This window comes from Egretta garzetta, unplaced genomic scaffold, assembly GCF_000687185.1.
Source record: "Egretta garzetta isolate BGI_Z169 unplaced genomic scaffold, ASM68718v1 scaffold245, whole genome shotgun sequence".
Taxonomy (NCBI): Eukaryota; Metazoa; Chordata; class Aves; order Pelecaniformes; family Ardeidae; genus Egretta; species Egretta garzetta.
In genome coordinates, this window is record NW_009259721.1 from 1,340,906 (window position 1) to 1,350,754 (window position 9,849).

Genomic DNA, 9,849 nt, shown 5'->3' on the forward strand with positions numbered 1-9,849 from the left:
CTCCCCTCCGCAGCACAACAGGCTCCTCATTCAGCCCCCAGCCGCTGTGACATGCCAGCCAGGGCGGGGGCTTTTGGCCTTAAACGTTGATACCACCCAAAGAAAATGCCATGGATGTTTGAACTCGGGCTTCTGCCTGGGACTGCGAGAGCAGCTGTGCCGGGGACAGCAGCCCGGGGAGACGCTCGCCTGAGCAATCCCTCCGTCCCAAAAGGGCACGGTGCAATTGGGATTTAGTCAAGAGCTGGCATGGCCAAGCCAGCAGGACGGGCACCTCAGCCTCCAGCACAGGGCTGTAATTCCTGCGCTGTTCAAAGTCTCTGACAAATGTTTAACCTTTTGCTGCTGCTGCTGCTGCTCCCTCTGAAGTGCATCCCGTCGGAGGTGAGGGACAGAGGGACCGGGATGCTGTGGATGAGGGGGTGCTGCTCACTGCTCTGGCCTCTGCCCGCTGCTGACCAGCACAAGGCATGAGCTGAGTTTACTTGCGTGCAAGTTCTCTTGCAAAGGGAGGGAGAAAAGGCTCATTTCAGTCCCAGGATAACACACACGCTGTTTCCCAACACTGGGATTAGCAAGTAACTGAGCTAAAGACAAGAGCCTGGCCTCAGCCAGGAGCAGCCACGTTAGCACAGCACAGTGCCAGGGCTACTGTGAGCTTGCAGCATGGCTAATTAGCCCTGGCATAGCCTCTAATTAGACTGTTTCTAGAGCTGGCTTGGGGCTCTGCACTGGGCTGCCCCAGGCTGGGAGCTCAGAGCCCTCCGCAGCGCGGGCACGCGTTGCTAAACCTGCCCGGCCCCGGCTCCGACCGCGGGCTCCACGTGGCCCAGGCAGAGCAGGAACCCCGAGGGACGGGCAGCGGGGCAGGCTCCCATCCCTGCTCATGGCAGCCACCCTCGTGGAAGGGGAATGGGTTTTCCAGGTGAGCAGTGGGTGAAACCATCACAAAACGCTGCACAGCACCCTGGCCACTGAATGCCCTCACTGGTAACGAGTCCAAGTTAAAAGTCCAGGAAACCCCACGGGCACTGAGCTCAGCCAAGCGCTGGTTTCACTGCTGGGCATTTTCTTTTTTTGTGCCAGAGCTTCGTGATGCTGCTGGGAATCTCCCAGAGGCTCCTCTCCCTCCTCCTGCACAGGGCTCATTTCTGAATTTGGGGGGTTTCAGTCCAGAAGGCCAGGGACAGCCTCTGCACCGCGCCAGGCAGGCGCTGCGCCGCAGCCAAAAGCCAGGGCGCTGAACAGTCGCGGCAGGCAAAACCAGCGCCGGCGCCCAGGCCCAGCGGGGAGGACGGCTCGGCACGAGCCAGGCTACTTAGGGAATGGTGAAGCCTGGTCCGCTGGAACATTCGATTCCACTTCTTCAGTCCTGGCAAAACAAACAAAACATTCGTTACCTTTGGGGACTTTCGAAGTCTGGCTCTGAACTTAACGTGAATTAAGTTTCTCGCGTCACTGCTGGATGTGAGACCTCGCACATCAGCCCTTCGCAGTGTCGGGAGGCTCTGGGCAGCTTGGAGGCCGTGGAGCAAACCCCACGCGTGCCAGCATCACTGCGCGCTCCGTGCACGCCACGGCCTTTCCCTCCGCAGCCCCCACACTTCCCACGCATGCTTGGATCAAAACCAAAACTTGCAATGACACAGAAACCCAGAATCCCGGACTGGCTGGGGCTGGCAGGGCCCTCGGGAGCTCACCCAGTGCCACCCCCCTGCTCAAGCAGGCTCACCCAGAGCAGGGGGCACAGGACAGCGTCCAGGCAGGGGGTGAAGAACTCCAGAGAAGGGGACTACACGCAGCCTGTGCCAGGGCTCTGTCACCCTCAAAGTCAAGAAGTTCTTCCTCATGTTCAACTGGAACCTGTTGTGCTTCAGTTTGTGCCCATGGCCCCTTGTCCTGGTGCTGGGCACCATTGGGAAGAGTCTGTCTCCGTTCGCGTGGCCGCAACCCTTGAGATATTTGTAGGTATTGATGAGGTCCCCTCTCAGCCTTCTCTTCTCCAGGCTGAACAAGCCCAGCTCCCTCAGCCTTTCCTCCTAGGGGAGATGCTCCAGCCCCCCCATCATCCTTGTTGCCCTCCTCTGGACTCTCCCCAGGAGCTCCTCATCTTTCTTGAACCGGGGAGCCCAGAACTCTCCAGCAAGGCAGGGCATCACTGGGCAGTCACAGGCTGATCCAACCCATGTTAGATAGGCAAACGTGATTTAGAACAACCTTCAGATAACATGGAAAATAGCTAAATACAGGCTGAGACGTTTCAGGACAGCGCATCTGTACAGGCAGCCCTGAATCACTCGGGCTGCATTTGTGCACAGCTCGAATCAACACAAAGAGGAGCTCGATGACTTCGGGGACTGCGGGGCTTCTCTGAGATTTTAAATGTATTCCTTTCCTCGGAGCAAAATGTTATTTCGCTTGATGGGATGCTGGTCAAAAGCAGAAGCATGCGGCTACATCAGGAGGTTTTTATTTTAACCTTTCTTCAGGACATTCCTCAGTCAACTCATTTTTAACCCAGTGAAACGTCAAACACCAAGAGCTTCAGGACATGCTCCGTTTGGGCATAAAGCAACGTAGCATCTGCTGCAGAGCATCCCAGGGCAGAATCCGGGCTATTGTGCTAAAATCCATTAGATTAAAAAAAAAAAAAAAAAAATCTTATCCAGTAAGAAAACCAATTCGTCGTATGAGGTACAAAGGGAGCGAGGGGGCCTGGAGCGGGACTGTCCTCCCCCACCGGAGCCACGCACCCAACGCCCCTGCCTCAGCCAGGGCTTCACCCCCCCAACTATTTTTACCCTGATGTTATTAAACTAAGGGCCTGCACCACCCCAGCCCCTCTCAGCCCTTGCTGTTTTCCGACACCACCATCTAGTGGCAAAGCCAAGAGGCTTGGGAAGCGCTTCCACCCCGCTTCCACCTCTTCCTCCATCTCTTCTACCAAATTTACTATTCGTTTTGCAACCCAGAGAGCACCCCAGGCTCAGCCTCCCTTTCCAGCCTGGGAGCCCCATGCCACCACTCAGCGCTCCGGGAGCGGGCCCTGGCGTGCTCCAAGCAGATCCTGCTACAGATAAAAACCAGCACTGACGAGGCTGGACTTGCCCTCACCAGACTGCCCAGCGACACGGCAGGGACCGCTGGACTGGGAGACGCCACCGAGATGCAAAGTTCAGGAGTGCCGTGGAAAAGCGGGGTCGGGCTGGGCACCCCCGGCTCTGCGGGCAGCGGGTGACGCAGCCGGCTCCTCCGTATTAAACACACTTGGCATTTATGAAACGAGGCCCTGCACCTAGAAAATGAAGGTTAGGGTCCTGATTTTATAGAAGAGACATCTAGCGATCAGCACATACGTTAAAATTACTTTATTACTAAAATATTTTTACATGTAGTAAAGATAACCAACCTGCAAACACCATGCTTCTGCTCCTCCTGAGAAAGGAAGCGCAGAGGTGGGTTAAGACAAGCCGCTAAGTGACTACGCTTGTCCTAGGAGCTTGTAAGTAGGCAGATGCGCTCACATTCTCGTCATCCAAGTATTTTCATCCAGTCTTGTTTGGGCTGCGTTTAGAATCTGGGATCTCTGTGTAATCCAACAGCTGCACCAGTAACACAGTTTTAGAAAAGCCTATTTATAGAAATATCCCCCCCCGGTTCCCAATAAAACTATACAACGGGTCCAGGAACAACTGTTCACCAGCCATTACACTTAGATTTCCCATTTAAAGAACCAGGACAAAGTCCGTCCTGAGGTTTCTCCACTGTGAAGATACATTTCTCTTCTCACTTACTCAGAAGCGAGCAGGACAAGTCCTCCAACCCTGCAGGAATTCCAGCAGCATCGCGCCCAGGATGGGATTTGGGCCCCACAGGTCCCAGAGGCGGCTCTTCCACTTGCACACGCACCGGAGGATCGAGGCTGAGCTCCCATGGCTCTCTTCGTAACCTGCTCTTTGAGACTTTATGAAACCAATAGGTATTTAAAAAAAAAAAAAAAAAAAAGAAGCAAACCCCAAAAGAAACACCAAAGCCCCCTCCGCTGACAGCAGACCAGGCCACGTTCACCAGGTTCTGTCTGAAAATGTAAAGCGGCCGCTTTGCTTTCTTGAAATTGCCTTGAGACAGAACCAGCTCCCAGCTCCGTGGCTTCGTGCCGAGATGGAGACCACGAGGAGCCACCACAGCCCCTGCCTGGCGGGCGGCAACCTCCGAACAGCGACGCTACCCTCCACGGGCACGACCGTGCAAAACGGTCACGGTACAGTCAGCCCTCGACACGCTGTTAAACTGAATTCGTACATATAAAAGTAACTGTACAGAGGAAATATTTTCAGCAGAATACAATCTTTCAACATTCAAAATACACAAAACTGATTAAAAGTAGCCGCCTGCACTTCAGTGTGTGACACCATTAAACACATCCAACAAGCAGGGGGTGCGAAGACATCGCATCAGCGGAACGACATCCTGGTGGTGTTGGCTGGAACAAAACACTCAACCGACCAGAATGGAAGGGGAATTCACAAAGCCATGGGCAAAACCCAAAGCCTGGAAACCATAACAAAAACACAGAAACAAAATGAAAATGTACTAAAATTTAATCATTCATAAAAGCTGTAATTTAATCTGTGACAGTAAAACACAAGAAGCAATATTAGAGTTGGTTTAGTATATTATATATTTTTGCTTTTAAAGCCATAGAAATCAGTTATCCCAGTTTTCTCCTATAAAAGACCCATTTTTCCAAAGCACTATGCACAAACATTTTTAATTAGAATATAATGGCAGAATGAAAAAAAATGATATTCCGTAACTTTTAAATATAAAATGAAGTCAATGACTCAAAAAGTTATTTGTTGCAGTGAGTTCAGAGGGAAATTTCAGATAATATATATCTATAGTTATAAAATATAATGGAACATTTTTAGTGCTTGATGGGGAGAAATGATGATAAAAGGGTCAATATGACATTTTAATTATAGTAGCAATATCTAACACTTGAAATGCATCCATGCTCCTTTGTAGAATCATACGCTAGAGTCAATTATATTTATTTTCACGTGTTAACTGCTATTGCAAAGGAGGAGTACTATCGTCTTAAATTTCCAAGAGATACACACAGAGCCATTGCTTTTCCAGGGACTGTGTGCGAACCGCTTTCAGATCTAAATTCTTCTCGTAGTATATAAAAACAGGAGAAGCTTCTTCAGATATGTTATTAATTTCCATAAGGTTTTGAAGTCGGGAATGCTGGCACTTTCCATTTAGGCAACAGTTCTTCATTCCTGCAATCTAGAGAAAGTAAAAGAAGATGACGGAGGGGCCTTTCCCACCCTGCCGGCGAGGCGCACGTCTCGAACACGGGCCTGAGAGCTCCCCCCGACGACCCCCGCACCCAGGCGCCTAAAACCAGGCAGCGCTTCCGCAGGAAGAGCCGATCTTCCTCCAGCATGGGGGTTTGTTCCTACCACCCTCCCAGTCCGGAGGTACGGAAAAACAAGAGACTTTGCAACCTAGAACGCTACGGAACAGGTTCTTGGTTTGTCGTGGCTGCGGCAGAGTGGCGGCAGAGGAGCCACCATCCCCTTTCTGCCGCGGTAAGGGCAGCGTCCTCCCAACTCATCCGCCTTAGGGGACAGGCAGCCTTCAAGGGGACTTTGAACTCGGCAACGGATGAGCAATTTATGGGAGAGGGCTTTCATCTTTTGCTATTTCTGAGATGCTCGTAAAGCCTAATGGGTTGGAGACCCCCTGAGCCCTGGCTGCAGCTGTAACGAACGGGCAAGGAACTGGGAGGAGATTTACAAAGAATGGGGGGAGACACTGCGAAGTATTTTGATGATCTAGAGCACATTTGGGGGCGCGGGTACGAGAAGTCTCACGGGTAACTGACTGATCACAGGCCCTCCTTCCGCAGCCGCTGGTATTTCAGCGCCGGGCCGGAGGGCGAGGGCAGAGCCACACCGAGCCAGGCAGCGGGCACGTCCTCCCTGGGGCGGGGAAGCCCGTCCCCAAGAAGCCACCCTGGCTGACGCCACACTACCCAACTTCAGAGATATCACCTGAGGAACAGGAAAAGCCACTTGGGACATGCTCTTCAATTTCTTTTCCTAAAGCCATTGTTTCCCCACAACCCCGAGCTATTATTTTCTGGCATGCAAAGCTCCGGATGAGAGACTCATCAGTCAATAAAGCACAAGTCATTAGAGGCCAGGTTAACTGCATAGCTCCACTTATCCCACGCAGTCACACCTCGGCTACATCTCGTCCATCTACAGCACGAGCTTCAGAGCTGGCAGGAGCCAGAGCCCTGCCTATTTTCAGGAATTCATCCCTGAAATCCTCCTATGACCAGGACTTTGTCTTAAACGCTGCAGGGCAAGGGCGCTCGCGTTGCTTTGCCGGCTGCACTGCACCTATTTCTGGAACTAAAGAGCAGAACACCGAGTGTCTGATGGGTCACAGAAATCACCAGGAGCCGAAGCTCTGAAGGCGGCCGGCACCGCCAGCGCTGCGGCGAGTTCACTCCTCCCGACTCGTCCCTACAGGGCCAGGCTGTGCTTTGAGCTACAGGCACCGTTCAGGATGATCTGGTTGTGAGATTTTGTCCTGGGGTTTGGAGTTATTTAGTGGGTAGAAAAAAAAGGAAAGAACAGAATAAAAATTTAAAGGTAAAACTATTGTAGCAGATTATTGTAAAAGAGGGGTAAAAATGTAGTCCATCACAATTCCACACACCTATCAAAGTTCAGACAAAAATTCTGGCCTTCTGTATGCATTGTTTTGCAGTATTAAGAATGTCTGCCACAAGGAAACCTGAATAATTCCTTTCCTGAAGAGCGAAGATGAATCTTTTCTTACGGATTATATTTATTGAACAATTTAGATGTGAAATGCAGAGGAAAAAGGAGCAGTGGCAGACAAAATTGTATAGCTGCAGCTCCACACAGAGCGAATGTATCAGCCTGCCTCCGACGGGTGCCACGCGTGTGCTCCCGGGGCAGCCCGGGGAGTACTTCTGTCCAAAACCTGAAGCTACAGAAACGCTGCTTTCTTTCAGGAGTGCGACACAGCAGCTGTAAGCTGTACCCTGCCAAGATACACAGGAAGATTATTTATAGCTGTGTCCAACCTTGGGGTGGGTTTTTTTGTGTTCATTTTTGTTTGGGGTTTGTTTTTTTTTTTTTTTCTTAGCAGGCAGCTTTTTATTCCTGTGCCATTGAAATCCATGTCCCACCCAAACCAATTTGCAGTTGTCCCCATAGCACCTAGGATGGAGCCAGCAGCTGGCAGAAATAACACAAGTTACACAGATGCTACCAAGCTTCAGCAGAGGATAAAAAGGAAGCAAAACTGAGCCCAGAGCGTGGTGTCACGAGACACAGAGAGAACCTGCAGGAGCCCGAAGGAAGCCCCTGCTCTGTCACACTCATCAACCCAAGCAAAAGGAGAAAGGGAGAGAAGCAGGGATTTCTCTGCCAGGTCAGTCGGTACAACTGACTTTTTAAAAAAGTCCAACACACACAGCAGAACGGGAGTGAATTTTGTATTTGGGAGCAGCCAGAAGGAGAAGGGAAGGGCAACGAGTCCCCTCTCTCTGGTGGGAGCAGCTCGCGGTCCGACCGCCTGAGCCGTGGGTGTAATTCAGGCACCTCTTACCTGGCTCAGAGCTGCTGCGCAATGGATGTCTAAAGCAGCAGACATGATTTCTTTTTAGGCTTCTTCTTTTCCACTGGTGTTTTTCTATTTATCTGTCTGACCAGGTCATAAAAGATCTGAAAATGAAAAAACACAAATTGAAAAAATCAAAGCGATATAACACTGTGCAAGTGTCAACAACCAGGCAGGTTGGCCAGCCGATACGCTTTCCTGATGGCTGAAGCCTCATAAATTCAGTTGAGCTGCTTGCATTTACTCAAACGTGTCTCTCAAGCAACCGCTTATGGAACAAGAGAGCACAGAGCTCACACCAGCGCCATCGGGGAGCTGTAAGCTCGTGTCCTGCAGCACACAGCTTTCTCCTTTGGGTTGCATATGACCCAAGGCTTCAGGAGAGCACGGCAGTGACAGGGCCACCAACCCCTGGCTCTGGAAAAGTGGGAGAAAGTTGGGAAACGACAAAAGTTTTTTTAGGAGACAGGCATCACATCCTGAAGGATCATCTCCCTGGGTGGCGAGCGCCTGCAGAGCGCTGCTACACCCCCAGCAGCGCCTTCTCGCCATTGGGAAGGGCAGCCCCGTTCCTTGGCTTTCACCTTATAACGTGGCCTTCGTTCACCCGCCGCGTAGGATGCGCTGTTCATTTTCCTCTTTGCCAAACCGATTCGAGCTGTTCATCACTTCCCCTTTTTGCCCGGCCTAATTTTTTGAGTTTATTAATAAAAATTAGCATGGAGAAGCAAAACATCCGCCCTGAACTCAGACATTTCCATAAGGCAACGATTACAGGGGCCTCTTTCAGCTTCGGAGACGAGTTTCTTGTGAGTGCTTTTGCTGCGAGTTGTTTTCCCAGCGATACCCAACCCATTTATAGCAAAATGAGCTTTGCAAAAATGCTTGGAGCTGGGTCACAGTATTGAGAAGTATTTAAACCTTCAGAAAGCTCCACCCTTGTCCTTGTTTACTTTCTTCCTTCCTGGAGTGGCTGACAGCTCACAAATTCTTGTTGATTCCAAGGAAATTCAGAAGACAAAGAAACGGTTTATAACAAAATGCAACAACTGGAAATTTAAGATTTTCCGGCTATTACCTCCACGAAAAAGCGCCAGTGAACAGCTAGAAAGCTTCAAATGGAACAAACACCACAGTGGCTTTATTGAGCTCTCATGTAAAATATTTTAAAATAACGTTTGGGAGTTGCTCTTTATGAAGCTCATTGCTCCAGTTTTCTACCATCAGCCCCAGGCAAAAGTAGCGCTTTAATCTCCAGTGGGCATGGCCAAGACGTTCACAAGTGCACAGATGAGATACGAAGAAGTGGTTTCTGCAGGAGAAGTCCATTAATAAGCAGCATCTTCTGTGCTGATGCAAACCAGCTTTCCATATTGAAGCCTTCATGAACAGGAGCCAAGATGATTTGAATGTGATTAGGATGGGCAGGAGGAGTCTGAATTTTTGAAGGCACACAGAAATTCATCACCCGTTAGGCCAGATTTTAACAAAGTTAGAAAGTCCAAAAGTAGCTAAAAACCAAAGCCCAGACTAACGCAAATGCTTCCCCAGTCCAGGAGCCAGCAGAACAAATATCCAGGACAGTAAGTTGCTTGATTCATGGTGTTTCTTCTCTTTAATTTCCTCAGCTTTTATGCTTTTCATAACCAGACAATATAAACTGGCAGAAAACCAGAAAATTAAGATCACAATAAAGCCAGACTAATCTTCCCGTTAGTAATTTTCTCCTCTATGATCCAAGTCTCACTGGAGGCAGTAGACAGGACAGGGAAACAGGGAGAGAGAGGATTCACAGGCTAAGGACGATGTATGCCAGCCACGGGTGTGCGTTCACCCCGGGACAGCCCCACGTTCTGCCTGCTACGGAATCCCCTCTCCCCGGAGAGCTTTAGGGCACCTTTGGCTAGCGAGAGGTCAGTCTCTGCCACAGACTGTGGAAATACAAATAAACCAGAATTTGTTGTACTCCACAGGGATCCGTGCGATGACTGAGCCATCACTTTCTTCATTAACAGTCACGGTTTTACTACAGCTCAGACACAGGCACAAAACAAAAAAAAAAAAAAAATCCCTTCTGGCAGGAGCCTGGCTCAGCGAGCTGCATGGACAGGGTCAGAGCAGCGAGCGGCACAGCAAAGCCACTGCCAGCCCCAGGAGCTGCAGCTCCCTCAGCCC

General features: G+C 50.4%; 1 protein-coding gene across 1 annotated transcript in view; it reads right to left on the reverse strand.

Annotated features, from left to right (window-relative positions):
- Window positions 1-4,032: 4,032 nt before the first annotated feature.
- RAP1A (RAP1A, member of RAS oncogene family) overlaps window positions 4,033-9,849 on the reverse strand; it is a 41,386-nt gene continuing 35,569 nt past the window's right edge. Inside the window, exons 8-9 of the mRNA XM_009639399.2 lie at window positions 7,663-7,778; window positions 4,033-5,295 (exon numbers count right to left, since the gene is read on the reverse strand). Of these exons, the coding sequence (XP_009637694.1) occupies window positions 7,692-7,778 (87 nt within the window). The 3' untranslated portion in view covers window positions 4,033-5,295; window positions 7,663-7,691. The remainder of the gene's footprint in view (window positions 5,296-7,662; window positions 7,779-9,849) is intronic.